This window comes from Opisthocomus hoazin, chromosome 1, assembly GCF_030867145.1.
Source record: "Opisthocomus hoazin isolate bOpiHoa1 chromosome 1, bOpiHoa1.hap1, whole genome shotgun sequence".
In the NCBI taxonomy this organism is placed as follows: Eukaryota; Metazoa; Chordata; class Aves; order Opisthocomiformes; family Opisthocomidae; genus Opisthocomus; species Opisthocomus hoazin.
In genome coordinates this window covers 38,282,755-38,310,274 of record NC_134414.1, presented here as the reverse complement: position 1 = coordinate 38,310,274, position 27,520 = coordinate 38,282,755, and the positions used below count along the sequence as shown (strand labels likewise).

Genomic DNA, 27,520 nt, shown 5'->3' with positions numbered 1-27,520 from the left:
GAGTCTGTTCAGAAGCGATTTGTGAACTGCTCCTGTCCCACCACAGACCCACAGTGATGAATCACGTTGTCCTATTTCTCAGTGTATTCTGGTTGTTCATTATGATCGTGAAAACATTACAATAATATAAAAACATTTCAGAGTAAATACAGAAAAATGTTTTTCCATTTGATTTATTTTCATAATAAACCAATTAAAAATACAAAAGACAAGGACCCAAGGTTCAGAGGGCTCCATCATTTAAAAATTTGTCTTTAAATACAAATTCACTCTGTAATATGAATACATATAACATTAGACCTCTAAACATAATGATCTTATTTGCATCTATCAAAAATTTGCATGGAAACAAATTAGCTGAAAAAACTTCCTCGTGACATTGAATGTACATTATTTACAATCAAAAAAAGAACTCTTAGCAGTATTAATCTCCAAATACCTGCAATAAACTGTATATATTTCATTTCCCTCCCCCCTTACAAAATAATCTGAAGTAGAAAGCAAGATTGTTAAGCTTCATAGTCGCAAAATGGCATGAAACGTTTGCACCTGTAGTGATGCCGTTAGCTTCTGTAATTAAATATATCTGATGTTTTCATATAAAATACAGACATGGCATTGTCCATTACTGGAATAAATGTTTCGTGTACTCTCAACAGGAGTGTAGATTCCATTTTGCATGCACAAGAGCTTGTGCTGCAAAAAATGCAAGAGGATACCTGGTTATCAAAGTCTAAAACTGGTGTAACTCACCGGTATGAAACAGATACTTGATCATAAAAAATTCCTACACATGGAATGAAAATGTCCCACACTAAAAGTAACTGCTGCTTCAGAAGTTAAAGTGATACACATACAGATTAAACAGAAAAGGTTATAATAACGTTACTGCAATGTAAATTGGCAACAGACTGAAAAAGTACTGTGAGAAAAAGGTTCGAAACTTTGGCCAGCAACCTCAGGAGAAAGTCTGCATAGCGTAAAAAGCATGTTCCTTCATGCCTGTATTTTGAAACATGAGTAATATATAATTTTATTTATATGATAACACTTAGCAATTAACAGAAAATCAAAATCCATTCTAAAGCATGAATTCTAACAATTAACTGCAGAAATTAAGTAGCTTTGCAACATCTTTCTTCAGAATCATATCATATATACATAACTGAAAAGGTCCCATCACATTTATGAAAATAATCATCCACAGGGTCTTTTTTTTTTTTCCCTCTAAATTTGTTAATATGAGTAGGGTTCCAATGGCTCATTTTCTTGCTTCACTTGCACGTTAGATGGGAAACCATTCGAACTGGACACTACCATCACAAACGGCTGCTGCTGGAATCTCTGCTCCGACTGCTCAGCGTCATCGTATTTTTCATCGTCTTCTTCTTTTACCACTCCTTGCACGCCGACCTGTTTCGTTTCTGGTGCTTTAATCACTGAAGTGATCACCGTGCCCGATGGGTGAGCTACCACCTGCGAGCTGCTAGGTGAAAACGTTACCACGGGGGTAGTGGCGCTGAAGGATGGGGACGAAGCCACGTTGACCGTTCCATTGCAAATTGTCTGCACGCTGCTGGTGAGCACCTGCTGAACTTGTGCTGGGCTCAGCACAATCGAGGAAGGAGGCGAGACTGGCTTCTGAGACTGCAGCACGACATTTTCTTTAAGAACCGTCATGGGCTGTGAAGTAGGAATGGCTTGTAAAATGAATTTTTGGGACGTTGCTGCCGAGGCTGGATCTGTGCTGGCTATCACTGTCGTAAGAGGCACCGTCTGGAGTGTTACAGTATGCAGCTGCTGATTTCCAGGAGAAACGACCACTGGAACTTGGGTTGGAGTCTGTAAAGTCCTATTAAGATTAGAAAAGATTAGAGGGTCAGAACACTTCCACGCCGAGTTCTGAAAAACAACTGTAGCTTTACTATTGAAAAATCACGTGGCATCATAAACATTTCATTTACCTAACGGTTCCAAAAGAGGCAGCAGCCACCCTCTCCTAACAAAACAAGAACTGGACCTGACCCCCGAATTCAGCAGCACAGTTCCCGAAGTACAGGCACCCTGCACGAATGATACTACCACCGCCACGCTGAGCAGCCTGCCTTTGAGACGCTCAGCACTGCGTCAGCAAACCTGGGAAGCGCGTCCAAGATCTCCTCAAGCATCGAGCGACATCACGAGCGTGACCCACTACAAATCTGCCACCAGTTTCCCAAGGTACACTAAGTAATTCGTAAGTCGGGCCTCAATTCTCCCGACATCTGTATATACATTTACGTATATGCCAAAGTATCTGCACTGTAGCAGTGAGTCTGGTCAGGACCTTCTCGGACTCCCCGGACACACAGTTCTCTATCCGCCAGGCTTCTACGCTCCTTCTAGTAAAGCAGCTGAACAGAATTTGCTCCAAAAACATCAGTTTCAATTAGGAATGATTCCCTCAGTGGCAGGCTCCCAGACTTGGGTACCACCTTACTTTCTATATATATATATACAGCTGAGAGGGCAATGTTGGAGGATTAAAAGCCGTATTGCCAAAGTGTACAATGACTACGACGGACAGTGGTCAACTTACCGATGTGGCTGAAACACACTCCAGTCATGCACATAAAACAAACAAACAAAAACCCCAAACCACAGCACACTCCTGGGGAAGCAAATGGTGTCCAGCGGACGGAAAGAGGAAGGGAAGGGAAACTGCTTCAACCCCGTGCCACCGCCTGCTCCAGCCCACCATGCCACGCTGTTTCTGACAATCTTTTTCTTTCCTTCCGCTCATCCTGCCAAGTTCTCTCCAACCTTCCTGCTTCTCTTCAGTGTTTTCTCCTGCCCGCCCTCCTCCCCTTTTTTAGTCTTAAGCTCTCCCCTGTGTTTTCTTGAACATGCTTGACACTGACCCAAAAGAAAAATAACTCTCTCCTCCCCCCTCCTAGCTTATTTCTACCCCTGCTGAAATCACTTTAGATGGAAAGCAATTTACTGTCAACATTTGTACTCTGAAGTCCTCCTCAGGTCAATGCCCTCCTTTCTATAGTCCTTCTACCCATGTAGTACCTACTTCTTACAGCTCTGTGAAATCCTACTTGCCAGCGTTCAGTCAGATCAGACTCAGCATATTTAAAACTTCAATTTAAAACCATGTTCTGGCTATCACAGTTACAACAAAAAGCTTACTAAAGCAGCACTTATGTGATGCTGAGGCTGCGGGGCAATGTGGACGCAGATGCTGCTGCTGGCAGTAGTCCAGCCGCACAGGGAGCTGCATTCCCCCTTTCTTGGTGCAGCAGAGACAAGTGAAGCAATATTTGTAGAGGATTTCCCAGGTCCCTCTCAGCTCAGTCCTCTGGGAAAGGTCTCTGGCTGAGCTCCAAAGACTGCTCCGGCAAAGGCAGCTCCAGTAACCCAGCTGGTATCAGGCTCAGGGCACATCAGTACTCCCTGAGCATCCTCCAGCTGCCGGTCCCTGCTGCAGGCAATCTTCTCCCCACCTCCTATGTGGCTTGGTAATGCAAGGAACAAAACCTGCACCTGTAGCTTTCTCTTCCTCACAAGCAAGAAGGTCGCAGTACCCAGGAATGCTGCTATAACAAAACAAATCCAGATCTTTGCCCATGAGGCTCCCAGGCAGGTCTCATCACAGAGGCCGTAATAATCACGACGCAAAACTTGATGCGACTGACACCAGAGTTAATCTTGAGTTTCACACAACTGGAGACAGCCCAAAGAAGAAACTAATGGCAGTGCGACGTGGCTGGAGATGAAGCACCAGCTAGAGTGATCGCTGCTTTCTTTCCAGCTTCTGGAGAGCTCGGTGCTGCACAGCAAACAGCAACAACCAAGCTTCAAGCGCAAGGCTCGGAATGACAGCACCAAGGCTCACTCCAAGTCTGCTAAGGGTTATCAGTGCTCTTCCTGATAGAAGGGATAATAAGAAACGTGAAACAAAGTAGCTTTAATGATATTTTCTAGTTGTTAGTAGTTTTTATTATTGCAGTTTGTATTCCTGCATGCGTAATGATCCAGTGCTGTAACTGCTGAGAACTGTACCGTGTAAACTACCAGCCCTTGAAAAGAAAAGGAGGGATTGATACCTGGGAATGTAGCGAATGTAACAGCGGTAGCGGATGCAGATAGAACTTTAGGTTGTCAGAATCACTGCACACAGATTAATTAAAATCAAAGCAAGTCTTGATTCTTTGTGAATAATTGGGAAAGTTGTAAAGTAAGAGACTCCTGAATAATCCCACCTAGACAGCTCGGCCTTGGGAGAGCAAGCGCGCAGAACCATGAAGATAAGGAGCCACCAAGCTGACAACAAGACTGGAACAAAACAACCTTGAAGAACATGGTATTTGTGATCTCAAAACTGAGTCTGCGCAGAAACAAAGGTCAACCAGCGGACACCATGATGAAGAGTACAAGCCTTCATCTGAAGACCCCTGACAACCACCCGGAGGCGCCAACAAACATGTGTGAAAGACATTAACATATGCTAATTAGTTCTCAGAAAAACCATAAATATGCTAAGCATTTCTCAGAAATATAATGAATAGGTATATTGTGATTGTATTTAACCTAGAATGAAAAGGGTGTTTGGCGCGCACGTCTGGAGGCGAGATCCCGCGTGTGCCCGGGGCCGTACCAAAGGATACCTGCTCAACAGCACACACTGTACTGCTGAGTTATTACCGGGTCTTCGAATCATTCCCTCGCTCAGCAATTCCTCTGAATAGAAAAATCACAAATGTCTGTATCAACAGTAGTAACAGGATGAGGGCATCCACTAGCTTTAAAAAAAATTAAAAATAAAAAAAGTAAACTACCTAAACAAGCTTGCGGTAAAATCAAAACGTCACCACAGACACAGCTCAACCCAGGAAAGTCTAGAGAGACCAGCAATGCAAGTGGAACAGCCAAGAAGCAAAGACAACTACCACTTGCCATCAGCAAAGCATTAGAAGTGTCAGAGCAGATACCAAGCCAGCTCTTTAATCCATGAAGAAATTTATGTGAGCCTGAAGGATTAAGCTCAGCTCAACAGCTGCAGTTTTGAGAGCAGCGGCTGAGGCTGCTAGCTTGTGCTGGCATGCCATCCAAGTATTACTCTGAAGCTACTTTCTTGTTGTTTAGCTGTTTTGTTTTAAAACAAAATAGTGAAAATAAAAGCTTCTAGCTGCAAAATGGCTGTAAAGGACAACCTCCAAAAGTGTGAACTGGATCTAACCAACGCAGAAGGTATCCTGCAAAGCACTGAGAGCAACAGCTCCGAGAGGACCAAACCAGACTGCTCGTCTCAGCACGCTGCAATTACTATTTGTTGACTCTTGTTAAGCCATTTTATTTCTCCTGAAAGCCAGTCCCATACCTGTACGTCATACTGTGACTAATAGTTTGCTCCAGATGCTCTATCTTCTCCATCAGTTGATATATATACACGACACATATATAAACATGTATACACACATATATGTATACACACACACAGAGTGTAAACTTGCTAGAGGAAAAGCGTGCAGCAAATGTCTGTATGAGCACAGGATTAAGCAGCACACAGCACCATAAACACACATTGTTATTTATGTTGATGGTGGCCAAGCCAGCCATTTGCCTTAATTGGTAAGACTACAGACAACTGTGTCTGTGTTTACAAACTAAAAATCTATCTGCTCAAACTACTATTTGCCTTGAAAATCATTGAAAAAAATATAGGCTTGGTTAATTGTTTTGCCTGTTTCACACACACAAAAAAGTACACACTACATAATGTGATTTGTTAACACAGGGCTACATTATTGTAGGTGCTTTGAACTGTGTATTTTGCTGTGCTTCTGAATTTCACTGTCAATTTGCTAATGCCCTTCCTACTCTAAGGCACAAATCTATTGGGTGATTACTTTAAGTTCCTGCTGAGGTTACAAAAAGAACAAGAACATTGAGCAAGAGTGATGAGAAGGAAATGGTGCCATAAAACAATCTGGTTACAACTGAAAAAAGAATGACAAAAATTCTGAAGTCATTTTAGCTTGGCAGAAAATGATCATCTATTTGTTGGTCCATTTGGTACTGTTAACAGCCTAGAATTGTGCAATATGATATTAGCTCTCCAAGAGGTAACTAGTGATAAAGCAAATAATAAGTAACAGGCAGAAAAACCAAGTATATTCGTAGTAATTTATGTGAAATTTATGAAATGCAGAAAGGGAGAAGATAGCAACAAAAAAAAAAATTGAGGCTACAAGCCAAGGTAAACAAAGTATTTCACAGCACAGTACAAAAACGAAACAGGGCAATATTAAGAAATACACAGAGAGAGGTGACAGAGAGATTTCCCTCTCCAGCATACACATTGTTCAACCTACAGCTATAGGGAAAATGATGGCCTTGAGATAACCGGGCAAATTTCCAGGGACTTTCCCCATTTGTTCAACTAATTGGTTGCAAACAACTCAGTCAAGCTAGGAAGAGCAAGGGAGGTGAAGGGGTGGGATGTGCTTGTTGGAACCGCTTCAGATGCTGAGCTGAGAGGCAACCTCTTTTGAGAGACTACGGGAAGCACCAGCCAAACACAACTCCGAGCTCTACCGTCACCACAAACTACTCCACAGCTGCGCCCATGTATGTGATCCTCAGAGTCATCAACCATCTTGTCAGTACTGCACCCCAGCGTGTCGCAGGCATGGCCACTGGTCCTGTCACAGCACAAGCCACATGGTCAGGAGCTCCAAAGCAGTCTAGGGGAGATGTCCATGAGCGGTAGAGAGGCACTTGATGCCTTCACGCCCAGTCTGAACACAGCCTCCTCCGCAGGGCAGGCAGAACTCGCCTGTTCTTGTCTAGCTCTTTGCCTGGACGAGATAATCTCTTATGTCATGAGGACGGAGACAGAGGACTCAGCTCTCAGGCCTGGTGTCCCTTTTTACTGACCCATGCAGTCTTACAGTCTTCTTCCCAGAGTTTTTCAAAACTGCACACTCACCTTGTTATACCAAGGAATAAAAGGAGGAATCAAAGTGTGACATGATTATTGAAATTAATAAAGCCCTACCCCTATTATAGCTAAAAGTTTAAGATTAACTATACTAGGTTTAGAGAAACTAAGAAACAAGATTTTGAATAATGTGTTATTGTTTCAGAAGATGTACCTATCCAAAGTAAAACCAGAGAGTGATGAATCGTGAGAATAGCTAACGAGCTACGAAAAGCTGCTCAGATTGCCAAAAGGAACAGGTAATGAGGGGAAAGGTCGTTCTGGCAGCGGGAGATAGCAGCCACTGACTCACAGACCACCTACTCCAGTTATACCCCAGACTCAAAAGATGAAGACACCGAGCATGCATACTAATTTACATGCTGGATGAAGAGATTTTAAGCAAGTATTAAGAAAATTAATACGGAAATGTGAAGCGTATAAACGGCTGCTGATTTGTGAACATGGTGTGCTGTCTTGGGACAGACACCCATATTAGCGTTAATACGCAATAAAATACCTCTGTTCTGTGTGTATATTGGTGTACCACACACCAGGTAAACGAACCCAAGTGTTTGGGACAACCACCTGAACTGAAACTCTGAAACTTTGCTACTAACAGAGACCTGCAGAAACCCCACCTCTTTTGACAGTGCCAAAGACACGTAAAGAGAGCTCCTGCAGATAGCTTCTCGTGGTGCAGAAACAAAACTGATCCGCCTAGATGATTCTGAATTCCCTTCTGCTGTAAGCAGCCTTCTTCCCAACTACCACAGAAATTATATTAGAAATGCTGCAGGAAAATCAAATTAAAATGTTTGGTTATAACCAAAGTCTTTGCTGTGATAGAAGTTGTCCCCATTGTAAGTACGTTCTGAGAAACACACTCTGTTGTAAGCTAAAGGAGAGTTTCTTCTAGAAGCCCACTGAGATCACATCAGCCTATTTCTGACCAACACCTCCCTCAGGAAGGGCATTTTCCTCACCATCCTCAAACCTGAGAGGCAGCCAAGCCTTCACGTAAGAGATGACAGAGATCAGCTCTTCACAACAACCACCTGCTTCCCTCCTTTTGGGGAAGGCCACGGCAGCGGTGAGACAGAGCCAGCAGTGTCTGCCAGTCGGTGTGCTGGAGAGCTTCTAGTGCAGGCACGAAGACCCAACTTGTTGCACTGACGGAAGACTACCGTTTAACTGCAAACAGAGGCAAAGCCCGTGCACCAATGGTGGCTGATCGAAGTAAGGCCTTCCAAACATTAGCCAGGAGTTGCTTCCGATTATCTAGAAGTCCTCAGCTGGCATTGTATTCCTTCGCTCATGTTCCCCATCAAGTCCCAGGGAGCCCTAGTGAGCTCTTCACCGAGACTGACACCTGTGACGGTTTTTATTCAGCATACCTGTAAGAACGGCAGAGGAGTGATGGGCTACAACGTAAGCTGACAGTGTGCAGATTTCACTCTCATTCTTAGGCAGGGAAAAAGGAATGAAAGCAGATGGTCAATGCAAAATCTCAGTAGGACAGTGCCAGGCTGCCTCCTTGTGCAGTTATGCAAGCTCGAGCGAAACCAACATAGATAGGGCATAAAAGTATGTTTACAGAACATAACGGTGACATTTACTGCACAACTTACACAAGCTAATGTCTATACATGGCACAAGGTGGAAGACACTCCATTTGAAACAGCATCTGTAATCACATTTTCAGAGTTGCGAAACTCATGCTAGACAAATCTGTCTGTTTTTCAGCATCTGCACAGCTGCAGTCAGACCACCAATACATCATAACTTGGACACAGAAACAGATTATGGAACAACAGAAGAAAGCACAGGTGTTTCCTTGGGGTAGACATGACTTTCACAGGTAATTCCCTCTGCTAATTGGGACAATCCACTGTGCTGGCATATTGTTGACTTCATCACAGTTGTTACACAGAATGCTCATGCCCAGAAAAAACATGGTTCACCTTCAGCTATTTCCTTCTCCTCTTGAATGAGGATCTTGCCACTGTGGTCCACGCCTGTGTCACCTTCAGGATGAATTACTGCAATGTTTTCTACCCCAAAGGTTGCAAAAAGGTCAAGACAAAAGCTGTGGCTGATTCACCATGTAGCGGTTCTCCAGCTTAGAAGTGAACACACAGAGCATATCCCACTGGTCCTCTGTGGTCTGTTTTAGCTCCAGAAAAGAGTCAGGATACTGCTTTATCCAGGCTACCACAATGACAACTTGAAAATACAGAAAAGAAACAAAAAACTGAATTTTGATAGAAACACTGTGTTTAAAACCTGAAGTCGGCTGAAGTATTTCACAGGATCTGTCAGCAGTCAGCTAATTGCAACTTTCTTGGTACACAGAGCTGCCAGCTAGAAGATTCAGCTATGTCCCATACAGTCAATAACAAATGGAGACAGATCATTTTAAATTACTCAAAACATGATCTTCTCTGAACCGTCAGTAACGTGAGAATCTCCTTTCACTCCATCCAGTGGACATCCCATCTTAAATCACTACTACTCTAAATTAAAGCTCAATGAAAATGCATGGCTCTGCCTGCAGCCCTAGTCTTTCAAGGGAGCCATTTAATTGCCCAAACGCAGGCATCTTTGAGCCCTGTACGATGTCCTAGACTGCCCATGACAAGGTAGGTCCCTAGCCCTACAGGAGATGTACGCTCTCTGCAGCAACAGAAGGGACGCCCTTTACACTCACAATGGCCCGACGAACATGGAGCTGAATCCCAGGCCTACTTCAGTGCCTCCGAATTCCAGGATAAAACACAATTACTCCAATAAACCAGATATTCTGGTTAACTTGTGTTGGTTATTCTGGTTTAAACAGAACAATTTTACAAGTGCTAAATTCAAAGAGACTTTTTTTTTTTTCTTCCTTGAAAAAAATCTAGCTCATTGGAAAAAGTTAGAAATAAATTAAAAGCTCATCCAGAGAGGCATTTTTATTTTTGTCTTCTCACTGTGGTGCCAAATTCAGCTCCCAGTTACAGGACTGGAGACTGCAGTAACTGTGCTTGCATCCACCAAGCCAGAGTGGTCAGACCTGCAGAACAGCAGTGAGTTTGCAGTTCCGAATATTCCTACTGGGGACAGGAGATGTCTTCCCCAGTCAGCAAAACCCAGTTTGCCTGACCTGACCCTGCTCCCACCCCGTTTCCCAAGCTTGGGTTAGCACCACATTACAGCCTTTTTGTTTAAGCACCAGTGCTGAAGCAGAGCCATATTCCCCTGGCCACTGCTTGTCTCCTGCATACGGCAGCACAAAAACTTGGATAAAAAGCCCCTCAAAAGCCACCCAAAAGACCAGACCTTTCCACTCTGGAGTAGGACGCTACCTTCCTCTCAAAGTACACAAAGCTCTACCTGAGCTTTGTTCAGCTATAAACGAAGCCACTGCTTGTCTCCTGCGAAGAACCAACCCCTGATTTTCACTGTCCCTTTCTCTGAGAAAGGCCGAGGCCCTGGGGCACGGCCGCCACACTCTCCCAGCGATGCCCCACGTGCAGACTGCCAGGCAACTGCTGCCTAGCGCAGGGGAGGGACGGGGACACCAGCCCTTCACCACATTCTGCAGATGATTCTTTTACCAAGTTCCTCAGCAGAGAAGCAGCACGTTCAGACGACTTCTCTGAAGGATATGGTTAAGTGTTAAGAAGCCAACTGCTCTGACCTCAAAAATCCTCACTATTTTCTTTATAGCATGTGGTTAATCACATAGTGTTTTTTTTTCTCACAACAGAAGCAAATTGCTGCAGAGGGAAGAACATTTATTTCCATGAAAAGGCAAGAACATTTATATAAATAAAACTTTAGAAGCTACATTGCGTGAGACAAATTATATGGGTCTAAGACATTCATGCAGCAAGGCAGAGCCCAACCACTAACCAGCACACATCAGAAAAACTCTGAGGATCGTTCCCAAACCCTGATTGCCCCTTGTCCAAAATGACCTTGACTGTCTACCTGCCCCAGCCTCTGAAGAGCAACTGGCAACAAATGTTGCTATTTGTCCTCTTGCTCCCTTACAAAACTACAATGCAGTGACTCCAGCCACAACCATGCAGAGAGCATGCACACATCAGAGGGTTTGTCAGCTCCTGCTCTGTCACGGCAATCGTACCTGCGGTACATTTTCAAATCACATTGATGATTCATTTCACCTCTTCTGGAAGTCCTGCTGCAGCAATTCAGAACATGCACACAAGCATGTTCAGCTTCAAGAGTCTGATGGCTGCTTGAACAAACAAACCCCAAACCCAGTTCCTCTGTTTCAGCCTTATTATAAAACAAGACCTAAAACATACACTCCAAAAAATGTTCAGTGTGTCCTTCTACCTCACCAAACTATTTCAAGTCTGCATTCTGAAACTCAGCAGTAATGTATCTGTCATAAATTGTATTTTTAGAGCCCGGAATGGGCAGTGACTACTGCACAGGACTCATCAGCACCTTGGCTTGCAGCTTGGCTCATCCTAGTTAAAAGCAACACAAAAAAAAAAATTTGGGTTGTGGTTTTTATTTTCACTCAAACTGCTCAGACATCTCAGTACATTCTTTCTTAATTAGCAATACTTCTATACCATTCAGTAATTACGTACTGTACTGAAAAGATCCAATGGGTCTTTTTTTTTTTCCTTCGAGACACTGTCATCTTGGCTAAGGAAAGTACAACTGAAGACTTCGTGGAACAATGTTTTAAGTTACAAACTGTGGATTAGAACCAATGCAGTACAGAACTGATCTAAGGCTTTAAGGCTTCTGCTTCATTCGAGCTTCACACATGTGCCACCTCTACTACTTTTCTCCCCACAGCTTATTGCCCAAGGTCTGATTGTGAAATACCATAATGCAATAATTTGATGTCATAATGTCACTGAGCCGCTTTCCAAATGTTAGGCTGGACTTCTTGCCTGCCTGCCTGCCTTATTAGGTCTTACAGATACTTCTGTTTGTTGTTACCATTTTTCATACCTTCTACGCTATTGATATTGGTTTTGACACATAATCTAGTGTAGGTCTAGCCTAGAGCTATCTAACTGTGCAAACTGCTGAACTTTCCCCCTACTAATGTTTAATAGCATTATTCTTCTGACTTAAATGGTACTGTACAGCTTCAATTATGTCTGTACTTGTTTCCTTTCACTATATTGCCCCAGTGAGTTTTTACAAGTTAAGTAAATTCCTCATCAACTCTGAAATCATAGGATTGCACTGTACAGAGTAGCTTCATTCCTAAGCTTTACAATCTTATAAGACATCACATTGATGCAGATTATTATTCATTTTCTAAATTAATTCCAAAATTGGTTCTTTATTTTTTTGGTCAAATTCTTCATAATTATCTTTCACATAAACTTTGGATCAAATGTAACCCTTCCCTCCCTTACGTGCATCTTGAACTAGCTGGTTAGAACAACAAGCAAAACACAATTTGATTTCAAATCATGCATTTCAGGATTAAAAGACAAATGAAAACAGATACTGACTACTTAAAAATGGTAACTCTAGCTTGTTTTACAGTGCTTACCAGTAACTATGAAAAATATTTTCGCTTTTATGGCCCAGCGTATTTATTCCCTTGCAGCCTTTACTAACCAGTACATTTCTCTTTTCAGTGTGAATTTTGCATATTGCAGCGCGAATGAAAACATTTCATAAGTTTTAACAAAATTAAAAAAAAACCCTAGAATTCTAACTAGGAAGTCCAGGGATAATTTTGGAGTTTGGGATTTTTTTACCCCAAGGAAAGAAGAGATAATACAACTTTTTCTCTTGACTGAAGCTGCAGTCTGGGTTTGTCATTTCCTATGTATAAATCTTCAGCTTCCTCAACTACTTGGTTATCTCCTAAGTGTTTCTTATTGTTTCTATTACATCAGCCACTGGAGCCTGATCTAAACAGTTTCAGTTCTTCTTTCAGTTCTTCTGAAAAATCTAGCTGTTATTGCTCTGCTGAATTTTCCTTTTATATAAGTGCAGTTTTAATAACCGATCAGCTTTTACAGCATCGCTCTAGTAGCAGAGAAGAGAGAGCAAAACTTACTCTTTAGAAACAAATAAATTATTTGGACTCATTAGTGTCACGACTTACTTCTCTCTGACAAAATTGCATGGTTATCCCCAAACAGTCAGTACCACTCCAAATCTATTGGTGGCTCTGGATGTAATTTTCAAAGGAAAGAACAGAGGAGCGGAGCAGGACATAGCATTATTGCCATTTTGCAGCACAAAATGATTACCATTGTAACGGTGATGTTAACACAGCAAATCTCAAAAGAAAGTATGTTCATAACTCATTAAGAATGTACAGCTCCTGAATTGTATCCTGAAGCTCTCCTGAACCAGCTTTAAGGTCCAGAATCACCACATACAACTCTGACAGTCTTGTGAGGGGCCTAGATTACAATAACATTTTTTTGTTTTAGGTCTTTTGTAGTCAGTGGAGATGAACAAGCTCCACCAGAGGATGCCTCAGGGTAGGGTAAAACCAGGCTAAGTGACTGTTTTAAAGCCTCTTCAATTAGGATGCTGCCACTAACGGGTAGGTGCAAAGGAGTGCTTCAATGCTGTGTAGCGTTAGCCAGTTGACTTACAAATTAAGCGTGGAAGCATGGCTGTCTCCCAAAATAGTCTGCGGATACACAGCTCCCATGAGATTACTCTGTTAATTGTTTTCTAAAATGAAAAGAACATGCTCTTGTAACAGCAGCAAAACGCCAGAGTCGATAAAACTGAGCTTTCCCTTGTTGTAAATGGGGACAATACAAAAGATGAAAGAGATGTCAAAAAATTCTTAAGAAGAAAAATTAAAAAGCAAGAAGGAAAATCTTTTTGAAGGTATCACGCAGCCACACCACGTATAATTCAAAAGCAAAGACACCAAACAGTCAGTGAAAAAGAAAAGCCATTAAAAGACTGCCCCTGCTGTGGGACAGAACCGGTGATACCAATTTTAAAGAGGAGCTGTGTATTTTTCTTCTCTGAGGGATTTGCATCAGGCCTAATACCGCAGGAACGATGCGCTTCCCTCCACCAAAGGCAGAGCATTTATGAGCACACATGTCACAATATGCTGTAGAGATTCCCAACTGTACCCACAAAGACACGGTTTCACTTCAACCATACTGGGAGATGAGCACTTTTTGAAGCACAACAAGGAATCTAGTCTATCTAGCCATCATCCAGTGAACTTATTATTATTCGTACATTTATTTTCTATACATTTTCTTACCTTATATTCTGAACCGAGGGACTTAACGTTTCATCCGGAACATTACTGGTTACAGCTGTGTGTCCTTCTGTGAGGGACTGCAATGGCTGCATTACGTGAACTGTCCGAAAAAGCTGAGTGGGATATACTGGCTGTGGAGATTGCATTGTCCTCAAAACTTCTGAAGTCAAGCCAGGTGTCTGCTGGTGTACAACTTCTACGTGCTCCTTCAGCTTCGCAGGCTTTGAGTTTCCTGTTTTTAGCACTGCGGTTGATCCTGCCTTTGTTCCCCCGTTTGCAGACGCTCTAGATCTGCTCGACTGGTTTCTGTTGGCCACAGGAGTTGAGAGCAGAGTTGAATCTGATGATTCAGCGCTAGGGCTTGCATCTTCATCATCGATATAGATGAGATCTTTTGGCATTTCTTTAAATTGATATACTAGGCGCTGACCTTCTACTTTAGCCAGTATTCCTCTTTGGTAATAGTATCTGTTTAAAGCGTACAGACATCAAGTTACACACTGCTTTTTGCCAAAAACCCAAACAAAACAAACAAAAAAGGCAACAAACTCCTCAGAAAATAAGACCAGTGGTAACAAGTAAACAATATTTTGAGTGCCTAGTTTCTTCATTATAAAGGAGTAGCCAATTTAATGGTGTATTTTTTCCTCAAACAACTTTCTTTTACTGGTATTTCATGTCACCTTTTAATCTGAACCTCCGATAACTCTGAGGAGAAAGAGAAGAACTCCGTGACTTGGCAGCTCTGCTATCAACTCATACTCTTTAAAAAGTTGCATAAAAATTGTAATTCTCCTCAACTCCTACAGTTCTTTCAGTTACCTGAATTCACGCTTATTCACCAGTGAGCACAGGCAGACATTTTAGCTGCAACAAAGCAAATGCAACAGGACAGGAAAGCACTACTTCTGTTAGATTTACAAATTAATATGATAATTTGAAATTACACACAGCGAGGTGAGGGGTGAAGGGAAACGAAAAGAAACGCATAGCTGCTCAGTCGGACAATTATCAATCAGCAGGTAAGACTGAAGCTTCGTGGGTGCCTGCTTGTTTTGCACAGTCTTTTATGTGTGAGAAAAATCCCAGCCTCACAGGCAGAGCGACATGACAAGATGTTTTAAAACTGTCTGCACACACAAGTTCAGAGAAGCGCATCCAGACCTGAATTCTAAAACTGTATCTTCCACTGGAAACTGGATTATTTGCAACAAGTAGAAACAATCTCATTAATACACCTGAATTTAGGATTTTTTGGAGGAAAGAGGTTCAAAATTTATGTAAAAGGCTTGCCCCGCTTAGAATGTTCAGCCTGTGACTGAGCGAAGATGTAGCTTTTGCAGCAGCACTGAAAATATCTGAGCTGATGTGGCCTTGAGGTCAGTAAGGGTTACTTTCTGGCTTTTGTTAGCTCATTTATTTTGCTGAAACAACATCTTCATTTCCCAAACTGGTAGAATACTAACTCTTTTCTGTTGTTACACAAATTAGATGAGGCATTTAATGCATGTAAACACTAAGGCAACAAAAACACTCTATTACTAAAAATGCACATACCTGAGCGCTCTACCCATAGTCTCATAATTCATGTCAGGTTTGTTTTTGTGTTTTCCCCACAACCTGGACACAGCCTTGGAATCTACCAGTTTGAAAATGCCCTTCTCTCTTTGAGTCCATTTGATATACTTAGGACACGTAGCTTTGTCCTGGAGCAGTGCTAGTAAGAACTCCCAGAGATAAATGGTATTTCCTAAAATAAAAGTATTTCAGGACACAGGAAAAAAAAATATATTAGTTGACCACATTTTATTAATGATGTAAATAATCTAAAAATTAAGAAGCTGGTATCTTTATGAATACACTGTAACACATCATCAAGACTAGGAAATAGTGATGGAAGGACACGGGAAGGGACTCTTGTTAGCTGTTATAACCTGGGTGCCCAAAGACCCCAGGCACTGTCTGTAGCCTAAGGAGTCAGCTACCAGTCAGCCTACAGTCACCCACCGCGCTCCAGCCACCAAGGTTAGACAGCATTAGTCACCTATGCGCACACTTCCCTCCTGCCTAATCCAGTTACAGAAGCAGTCACTACAGATCTACCTCGAACTGGAACATGTTCGGGTCCATCCTCTGAAAATGGTGGAAACTAAGTCCTTGCTTAAATACTTTGCTGAATTGAGGTATTATAATCCTTTAAAAGGCTAAACAAAATCCTTACTTTTAACAATTAGATTTCTATGGAGCAAGCAGTGGCATATGCTGAGGTAGGCAAACCTTCAAGAACAGAGTTCAGAAAAAGGTGTTTGTTTTTTTTAATCCAGCAAGCACTTGCACTTGCTGATAATCAACGTTCAAATTTCATTTTACAAACAAGCAGGCACAAACCCTTATATATGGAAATCCATCACATCTGTTCGGTGTTTAAGACCTATAAAGAAACAGTACTAAAATCACAGAATGTGAATACTTAAAACTACTACAAAATATGCGTATTCTTTTTTTCCAAAGGCACATTTAAAGGAGTCTAAACTCATGTAACTAATGAGACCCTTTTTCCTGCCTTTTTTAAGGCTTTTGGCATCAGATGTTCTTTTGGACACTTTAAGCTGCACAGAAGCTTCTTAGTGATACACTGTTGCTCTGAGGAAAGGAAGAAAAAACTTTTTGCATGAAAGTGTCACCTCCCACAAGCAGTCGAGCAAAAACACGGCAAGGACAGAATGTCCAGATTTCTCAAGTTTCACAAAAAATGATGCCCAGTGCATCAGAAGGTGACACGGTCTCTCCTGTTAGCTTCAGTGTAACTCAGCAGTTCATAACCGCCAGTCTGAACTTACTTTCAAACAAGAGAAGTGTCTCACCAATTAAAACTCCCATACTACTGCATTATAATCTGTATTTTGCCAATATTCAGCAAAGACATCAGCACTGGCAGTACAAAATGTCAGCAGCTCCTTCAGCATGTGGACACTTGAAAAGTGAGCATCCCTAAAGAAAAAAAAAACCACTGCCTTTGCAACAAATGTCTCCCAGCCTACATGAAAGGTCAGCCTGGTTGCCTTCGGATATCCCGAAGGCAAAGGTTAAGACTGTTTAGGCAAGACGCAATGCCGGCCAGGAGTGAGAGCATTCCCAGCCACTTACCATCTAATCCAGGATGCTTTTGTTGTAGTCTAGACTAAAAATGCTCAGCTGCATCAAGGCACTCTGAAAATTTGTCACTGCTTAGCTCCTGAAAAATCACTGTGAGGAGGACTGTCTGCGAAAACCATGTCTGCTTTACTCACAGGCAGAATTTTTAACTCCCTCTGAGTCACAGCAGAGGAAGAAATCTGTAGGAAACTCGATTGTCTCCATGCATCGCATCATGTAATTATACAGAGGGCTCGGTGTTTTAGCATGCATTCTCCCCTTCGGGGAACACTGTGGATACCGAGAGACAGGCAACTCTCGTGATTTTCTAGCTGCTTCCCTGCTAAGGCCGGTTATATTAACATCCCTTTTACTTCAATTCTATGTTCCTCAAAATGCAAAACAAAAGCTTTTGTTGCAGCTTTTTTTTGTAACATGCAGTGGTTTCAGGCAACACACTCCTATTCAAGACCCGCCTGGACAAGGTCCTGTGCAGCCTGCTGTAGGTGACCCTGCTTCAGCAGGGGGGTTGGACCAGATGACCCACAGAGGTCCCTTCCAACCCCGAACATTCTGCGATTCTGAATTTGCAATTTTGTAACAATTGACAAAGGTGACATATGGCATACCCTTGCTATCACCGCCAGAAACAGACTCTTCTCCCTTTCAATTTTGTGGCTAGCTGCTTCGGTATTCTCTATTATTTCATCTGAGCGCCACTTGGAGGATCCTATGATACTTTCATTTTTACTTAAAAATCAGGTTTTAATTTTAAAAAAAGGCAACAGTGCATACTCAAAATTGCTGGCATTAAACTGTTAAATATTTATTGCTTGCCAACAGGTATTTTTTCCTGTTACCGCAGAAAAAATACCATGCTTCTATGTCAGCGCAGTGATTTTTCTGATTTAAAGAGCATCTGACATTCTCACACCACCACCGCCCAGGTTTGGCTGAGTTTCTGTCCCAGGCAGTACCGCCAGCGCATCAGCCCGCAGCCGTGCGTGCGGGCACTGGCAGAGCCACAGGGGAAGCTCACCTCCAGCTCCCAGCCAGCGCAGCACAGCTCGGCGGTGGCTGGGACATCAGGCTGCCGTTCTAACACCAGCCCGGGCACGGGTGCTGGACCCAGCAGCAAAGCAACCGAGCTGTTGACAGAACTGACAGGCACGACCGAACAGTTCAGTCTGGAGGAAATGATTTATTGTATCGGTTGCGGGCTATTTATTTTCTTTCTTCCTTTTAAACACAGGAGGAATGAAAGCAGCATCAAACCCCCAGGCTTCTGCCCAAGTCTCCAAGCTGCGTTATAACTTTCCTCAAAACTGAAGGCTCAGAAGACTCCTGCTGCCAACGGGCAGCCTTCATTAGCTCCTCACGCAGAATTAAGACACACACAGATGGAAAACGTTTTCAGAGATCATCTGCCAAAATAACCACAGCCCAAGAGACATTAATACACTGCAAAGTGCTCCCCAAGACTCCAAACGCAGCAGCCTCTGCGGGGGGCTGAAGAGTTTCCAAGAACCCTTGCAACTGAAGTGACAAATAGGCTATTCTCCCTGGGAACCGGGTATTTCACCAAGAAATCTTGTGTGCTAATTTTTTACTTGGCTTGAGAGGAGATGTAAACCACCCCTGAGCATAAGACCTTGTCTTAGATCACAAGAGAACCAGGGAAGTTGTTCTTCTTTATAGGTTACTCAGAAACAACGTTCTTTTAAAAACTTCAGTGACAACTCTTTGACTTACCCTTTCCATCTTTGTTTTTCTTTTTCACAGATATGTTTGGAGTTGTAGTAGGGGACTCAGGACGAGATGGTTTCGGCTTCTTCCCTGAAATAAACCACCACTAAGTCAACTGCTGCTTAAAAAAAAAGGAAATAAAAAAAGAACAATGACCTAAAAATAGAAGAGTTTTGTTTCCCCAATTCAGAGAGGATTCAATTTCTATTAAGTTAGGAGCTCAGTTTTATGCTGAACTCTTTCAATTTCTACAGCAGGATTGGACCCCCTGTGCTCTTAGTGTACTCTAGTAAAGATGATGCTCACTTTTCCAAAGCCTATGTGCCTTGGAAATGTGTGGCTTTTTAGGTACTCTTAAGAGCATTTAAAACAGATGATATGAATAAGCCATTAACTGTGGGGAAGAGTTTAAACAGGAAAAGCTAGGTAAAATACAGAGCACCATCTTGTTCACTGACCACCAAATAGAATTCAAGGGTGAAACAAGATTGTCTGCTTGTTTAATAGACTGGAAGTCTCCACTGACAGGAGCAAACTACACTGTCATGTAAAGAAAACATTCCTCAGCCCTATTGTCTTTCGCACCTTTCTCAACAGTGGCTACAGGTAAAGTCAAGTCCCTTCTTCACTTGTTAAGACCAGTAGAACCAGTAACAGGCTCTGAAAACACACCAGGTTTTAAAGTCATAAGCATGGTGGCTCTATCTGGTGAGGAAGACTGAAAGGAAGAAGTCAGGCACCATGAAGGGCATTCATTTGAAAATGTTGAGAAATCAACTAGCTAAACAGAAGTGGAGTAAAAAAATAAATCATGCTGAAGTATTTTTCAATATAAAATGCTGAACCTATTCCTTTACTAGTCCTCACTCCATGCAACGGCAGCTTTTACAGCTAATGTCATTAATCGGAAACCTTCAGAACTTTCTTACAAAATAAAAAAGTTCTCTTATCAGGTTTTGCAGTGACCCCTTAGTACATTGACAATACCTATTATTCACATATTACCTTTGCTTTTTTTGAGAGACAGACTAGACCAAGCAGACACAGGACTCGGAGAAACACACTTCTAGTCCAAACAGAATATTGTCAGAATTGAAGATATAAAGAAAAATATTTTTCTTTTTCTCTATTTATTACATTTCCAAAGAGCTTGTGTCCTAAGGAGGTAAGGACAACAGGCCTGTGCAAACCCATACACTATGGCGTTCCACTTTTGGTTTTGTTTTTAGGGGCTGTTTTAGTAAGGAAATGGCTCTGCTGCAGAATAAGAGTGAGCGTTTTCCACTAGATCTGAAAAACATGCTCAGTGCCAGCCTGCACTGTCTGCTTTGTTCTAGACTTCCAGGTTTCTAGAAAGACGTCATAAGAAGCACTGGCTTGAGCATTCACCTGCTGACATTAGCAGTCTTGCTAAGTCCACCTTTGCACCCTGTTCTTTCTCTCTCTTTTTTTGACAGGGCATGGGGGAGGAGCGATAGCAGTTGAGAGCGCTACAGTGAGGAAACCCTAGTAATGCCTGGAGCCCTCTAATTTTCTTGCTTGCATTCAGACAGGATTCATGACTGAGGATGGGACACAAAGTTCAGCCATCGCCTTGGCCAGTAATGTCTTCCTTGATCTGGATGAAGATGGGAGGGAAGAAATCCTACAATACTGTATTTTGTCATATATCGTCATACGAAAGGATAAAGAACCACTGGGGTACATTTTTGCCGTTTTGTTCCACTCACCATTATTGGTTGCAGAAATGCCTCTTTTCTCTAACACATCTAGATGAAGTCACTCTTGTATAGGTTAGCTTCTAGGGCACAAGAAGTCCCTCAGGTAACTTTGGCTAAGCGCTCTTCTCCCCTTAGAGCTGTGTCATGGAAAGGCTCTGTTGGGTGCTCATCTTGTTTCCCCTCTTGTACAGGTGTAAATGTACGCCATTAAGGAGAGGGCAGTGTTACTTTGATGTCATTGACTACCTTGTGTCCAGATGAGATCATGTCTTAATTAAAAGAAAATTAAGTGGATGAGGGCTCAATTAGGTCATGACCTAACTACTGCTGGTCAACTTCAGGAAACATAAGTACCGGTCACATATATTTATGCACTTCTGATTTAGGGTTAACCTAGGCTACTAGACATGAATACTACTCCTACAGCAATTCTAGGCTCTCTCACTTCAGCTCAGACAAATTCAGGACATCCTATTTGGACAATCCTCTGCCAGAAAGCCATCCAAAATTAGAACTCAGTGAAGAATGTGAAACTCGTTTACAGAAAGGTATTGATGTTACCGCGCTGTATCTGGGCTAGAGATATTTAAGATGATGGTTTTAGACTATGTTGTGAGCTATGATCTCCAGGCGCTGACTGATACCGCCAAAAACACAGTTAACAGAGGCAGACAAGATATGTTTCCTTTGTTTAAAAGAAGACATTTTCCGAAAGCACATTAAGCATTAGCACGCTTCCTCCTTCAGTTCAATAGAGCATGAATTTGTTACCCTTCACAGTACACCACTAAATTCCTTTTTAGGAGAGAATTTTGCAAAAAGGAACGATGAAGAACGTGCCAGAGCTAAGCCTGATGTGGGGCTACCATAATTTTGCATAGCTAATTGAATTTATAATTGGTATCTCCACTTTCCCATTTCCATGGCTGCAAAAACACTTCAGGTTAGAAATCTGTGCTACCATCTAATGCGATATTTAGACAGTGAGATTCTCATCCTGATTAAGTATTTTATACCACACCAGAAAAAGTTCAATACATCTTCTTGCACTGTTTCCAGTGGTTTTTAAGAGAATACAATGTATGTAAAAACATAATAAACAGTACATAACTAAAATATAATGTGTATATAACTTATGTGACCACATACTGCCAGATATCACCCATAGGAAAAATGGGACTGAAGGTTATTAGTACAGCAAATTCTCAAATTTCTTTCTCTGATATCCCTTTGTTTCTCCTGTCTTTCTGATCCGTAGTTCGGCAGCTCAGTGCTCAGACATTCATGAGTACAAACACCATGCTGAACACGGGCCTGGAGCTGAGCAGATGGGTGGATACCGCTCTCCCGCTGCAGCAGTAAGGCCCCTAGGGAATGGAAGTGAAATCACCCCATCACTTCTGGAGAACATTTTCTTGGAGGAGCTCTACTTGGCCGTGCCATTCTGGCTCCATTAGCTGGCAAAGCTCTGCACAACGCAATCCCATATGTCAGAAGTCTATAAAACTGTGACTGGTACGGACAGGGCGAAATGACCATGGTCCTTTGCTGTGCCACAAAACTGACCAAAGGAAGGGAACCAGACTGCACTTCAAAAAACAAAACAAACCCAAAAGAATCCCTCCCACACACTGCACATCATCCTGAAGTGCACTACAAAATTAATAACAATTTGCAGCAACTGTTGTATACCAATGCCTTACAAATCCCTGGACGTTTTGAAGTAACGCTTCAACGTCACTCAGCCCATACCATTTGCCTCATGAAGTCTCAACTTCACTGAAAACTAGTAGTTAACAAAACACTAAGCTGATGCATCTGTTTTAGTATGTTTTCTATCCGATGTAACTGTCAAACACACACAATTGCTGTGAAGCAGTTGGTTTTCTAACCTACAGCTAGGGAGGAGGAAGGAGTGGGAGTAAGCAGAAGCACAACACCGAAGAGGGTATGAAAGCACCAGGCGAAAGAGGTTAAATGTCTGGCAGACAGCAGCTCCTTGTTTTGACCCCCATAGCAGCCAACATTAAAAAGAAGAAGAAAAGAAAAGAACAGAACCAAAAAAACCTAGTTTTAAACTCTCTTATGGTTGGGTATCTCACAGTAGTGTGCAGAGCACGGTAGTTTCCCCAGCAGCACTCTTGGGGCAGCTGCTGGTAAAGCTCCCCACAGCAGTTTCAGTTCAGCTTTCTAACGGGAATTGGAGACTTCCCAACCCACACGCATCCCTACCAGACCTTGTGACACACACGGGGCTCAGGAGGCCTCCCCGAGATCCCCACAGGCTGATAAGCTCCCTCTCACAGACAATGACTCCCAATGTTTGGAAGCTGCAGCAAAAGTAGCAGCAAAAATGCACTCTCATTCAGCAGGAGTATGGCTGGGTAGCAGGAGCCCTGTTCTGGAGGGCTTTTATTTCACAGGGGAACCTGTCAAAGTCCTAACACACTGATTCAGCCCTAGGATTAGTTCCAGAAACATAACTCTCGGTTTATTTTTCTTTACCAAAAAAAAAAAACACCATTTGTTGCAACAGCGCCTTACATCTGCCTGCACTGCGTGACTCTCTCCTACTGCAGATATCAGCTTCAGGACCTCTGATGGAGTCCACGCTGAAGCAGGGTGCGAAAACAGCAGCAGAAGGTCTGACTAACCCCACTTCATTCTCTTTGGGACAGCACTAACTCCAATGGAACAACACGCAGTGGACACCGTGTAAATATTAACTACCAGAAATGGGACTAACGCTTACTATAGTGTGCAGCTATTAAAAAAAAAATAAAATTAAACTGCTCATATTTAAGAAAAGCTAAAAACTCCTCCTCATTCTCATCCCATATTCTGAACAGATCAAGTATCTTTAGATGAAGCTAAGTAAGAATTAATGAAAGTACTTCAGGATTCTGCTCTGAAGAAGAAACCATAAACAGGAATAAGCAGAGATTCATGTTTCCTATGGGATAAGCCATCATCGCTACCTCTCCATCATCACTTGTATCTAAGCACCAGTATCTGTGCTCACACTACCTAGTCAGAAAATGCTTTCTCTGTATTTCTAGCTGAGCCCACTCGGTTATTTTGTCCTGAGACCCAGAATGGTTCCAGACACCCACATGGAAGTTGAGCACGCCAGCCACTGCTCTCCTACTCCACACTGCTTTTCTCCAGTAGCATCTTACCTTTTCTCTTCTTTGGTTGTTCAAATTCTGGAGTCTCTGGTGATTCAGCATAAGGGTCTCGGGCTTGGTTAACTTCCACCACCTCAGGGATCCCATCAAGCGTGACTGACACATGTGTAATAGGAGCCACTATATCATCATCTTCAGTTGTGCCAAACATAGTTGCTTAAAGGAAAGGGACGATAGGAACATTTTCACACAGCCACAAGGACTTTTAAAAGCTGTATTTTTATAGCAAAAATTTAAACATAAAATAAAACAAAACTATGACACTTAAGACTTTCATGGGAGAGCAGACTAGTTCATAGTGGAATATATCTGCCTACAAGATTTTACACAAGCAGAAGGACTATTAAACCAGAATAATTTAATGATACAACCCACGCCCTCAAAAAGCACAATTATTTGGTGATCACACATTTTTATTCATATTTAACCAGTCTGTAGATGTAAGTGCATATTCTTCTATCTTGGGGACATAAACAGACAAATCCTCTACCAGCCAAACAAAATAGCGCCAATCTAAACCACCCAACTTCATTTACACCTTCCCTCCGTAATTTTTTCTTCTTTCCTTACCTGTTTAACTCTGGCATGGCAATGAAATCCTTCATTGCATACAACACTGGATTTCTGCTATCCGAACTATGTACATGAAGTCTAGCTGGAAGCAAAACAGTCTTACCAATTCCACGCAACCATGCTGCACTGAATCCCTCCTTCTTTCACAAATAAACAAGGGAAATACAGACTGGATTTGCTTGCATAAAAAACTTACTTATTCTTTTTTCATCCAACATAGGACCAGGGGAGTCCATATTGAGAAGTGCTTCAGCAGCCTCGATTGTTTCCATTGTTTCATCTCCATTATGACAAGATGCTTCAACTAAAAGCAAGAGAGTAAAATTAATTCTTCACAAGCTACAAACTGGACTTCAAGCTTAACATATTTATTCCTATTTCATTTCGAAAAAAAAGAAGTGGTAAACACAGTCTTCTACTAGATGAGTAGTAACAGGTTAGCTGGGGAGAAAATGCACACTGCAATAATTTCATTTATTTAACACACTACATTTTTCAGATTGTATGTATTAAAAAAAAAAAACAATACCAACACAAACCCTTTGTTTCTGCCCCATTTTTCTAACCCCTTTCTTTGCTGATCAAGTACATGCAGTAAAACACAACACCCATGAACCCTATGAAATATCTCTCCCACAAACAATATTCCAGATAGTATCCCTTAAAAAAAACAGTAGTGCTAATTTCTTCTCATGGCAGTCCAATGGGAAGTGAATTCTATAATTAAGAGATGCTCACCAAAAATATTCTGTCATTTAAACTGGAGAATAGACAAGAAAATATTCCACAACTTCTATTAGAGAGCATATTATCTAAAGGTGTAACTGAATCCTAAACCGTTTAAATCCATGGGGATTACAGGTAGGGCTAAGAGCGCAGGCTCCAGGAACACACTGGAAAGCAAACGTAAAATACGAAAAGCAGTATAGAGGGCTGGCAAACGTTCAACAAATTCTGACTACCAGACAATCCCTCATCAATCTCATGAGGGCAGTCATTAGACAAAGTTAAAGCTCTTGAGCATTAATTTATAATTAAGGTCATCTGAAGCTACACACCAAAAAATACAATAAAATATCATTTTGCAAAATAACAGCTGTCAAGAAGATAGCATTGGTTTGACAGGAGGAGTACCTTACCAGAGGATTTTTTTCAAAATAATTGTAGCATGGTAAATAAGATCGATGTTCATTCCAGTACCGGCTACTGTAACCTTTAGAACTGTTCAACACATTCTTTTGGAAATGACTCTTTGTTGGATGGAAACGCACAGGACAGGCTTCCCTATCCTTTGACACGTATTTAAAGCAACGCTGGGGAATTCACTTGCGCCTACCCAAGTGGTACAAAGGGCTGCATTAGTATTCCCCTCCCTACTATGCCAATGAACCTCAGTCAGCTCGGTAATGAGTCAGCTTCACACCCTCTCTCCCTGTTTAGCTTTGAGGAATTTCGGGTGGGGCAGTCATTTAAAAAAAAAAAAAGCAACAAAGGAGACAGACTGACAGAGCAAGCAAAAATGCACCATAAAACACAATGCAATGACCTTGGAACATTTCTTTTTCACATATAAACAGGAGCTTTATGCCAGAGTTTCTATACTTAAAAAAAAAAAAAAAAAAAATCACAACAACAACAAAGCACCCAGCTCACTAGCACTAAACAATCACAAAATTAAAAAACCAACCAAAAAACCCCCAGTTTCACCCCAAATATTTACAGCTTCAGCAATTATACCATTAGGAGAGTGCAAAGATGAATGCAGACATTCACATGTCAGCCCTACCTCCTCCACCCAGCTGTGATTTACAGGCAGCACATGGAGCTCAGGAGAAGCCACCTCACCTTCTGGTTCTTGACCTTAGTCCTACCATGCCCCAAGCATCAGAGGATCAGGCTAAGACAGAATAAAGTAGATGGGCACTGGGAATACCTGACCCACACAGCAACACACCCTGTCACCTACAGGACCCGTCCACCCCACGTCTTGCACAGACATTCAGAGAGTTAAGGATCCGCACCTTCCCGCTGACATCTCCAAACAGGCTTAAGAAATGAGAAATGCAGAGCTGCAGAGGAGGTGAAGAGAAAAGGAGAGGTTGTGAGTATGGACTAAAGTCCTGGCTTGGGAAGCCACAGAGTGAGACGGGGCAGCAAACCGCCGACGCTTTTGTCGTGCAGCTTGCAGGCTCAGGAGCTCAGCTGCAGAGCAAGAGCCGAACGGCATCCCTAGGGAATGCCTGGCCAGTTGAGGAGATGGGACCAAGCACAGCCCACGTGGTCTGCAGGCACACTCACACTTGGCCCAGCAGCACTGACTTGATCACCTCTGTTTCTCAGTTTTATCTGGATGGGAACTCTGCATGCCACCTACCAGCACAATGAAGACCACAACAAGGATCTCACCCTGAACGGAGGCACACAGCACCGCCAAAGCAGCTGCCACCAGCTCCAACGTTGTCTGAACGGATGGGACAGTAACCCACCACGACGCAGCTCAGCTGAAGCCACTGAGCGGGTCTGGTTTACGCTGCCACGCACGATTTGAAAGCCAGCAGTGGTACCCACTGGCTCTCCGTGCTGCAGGCGGGGAAGAGGGAGCAGCTGCTGTTTGCTCGCTCCTCGGTGAGAGCTGTGCGTGGAGCAAACCCTCCCGGCTTGCTTTCAGGCGCCGAGGTGGCAGAGCAGTGTCAATTCTTCTTTCTGAATAATGGCAGGTGAGGCAGAGGTTGCCAGCTTTGCATCACTGTTGCACCATGTGGCTAAGAATCAACCATCCATGTCCAAGACTAATGAAAGGAACTTACAATAGTCATACAGATAATGTAAACTTAGAAATTCATATAATCTGACACTCACAAAAAAATGTAAGGAGCACCACCTATCTGTCTATCCACAGACACAGAAAGGCAAAACTAAGTTTCTCAACCACATTAATACCCTT

The 27,520-nt window shown here is 42.4% G+C and overlaps 1 protein-coding gene across 7 annotated transcripts in view; it reads right to left on the bottom strand.

Moving 5' to 3' along the window:
* Window positions 1-200: 200 nt before the first annotated feature.
* Window positions 201-27,520, bottom strand: part of ELF1 (E74 like ETS transcription factor 1) — a 92,636-nt gene continuing 65,316 nt past the window's right edge. For all 7 annotated transcript variants that reach the window (XM_075422519.1, XM_075422557.1, XM_075422547.1 and 4 more), the window contains exons 4-9: window positions 24,773-24,880; window positions 23,995-24,159; window positions 19,101-19,184; window positions 15,771-15,963; window positions 14,214-14,681; window positions 201-1,852 (exon numbers count right to left, since the gene is read on the bottom strand). In XM_075422519.1, coding sequence (XP_075278634.1) covers window positions 1,237-1,852; window positions 14,214-14,681; window positions 15,771-15,963; window positions 19,101-19,184; window positions 23,995-24,159; window positions 24,773-24,880 — 1,634 coding nt within the window. In that variant the 3' untranslated portion in view covers window positions 201-1,236. The remainder of the gene's footprint in view (window positions 1,853-14,213; window positions 14,682-15,770; window positions 15,964-19,100; window positions 19,185-23,994; window positions 24,160-24,772; window positions 24,881-27,520) is intronic.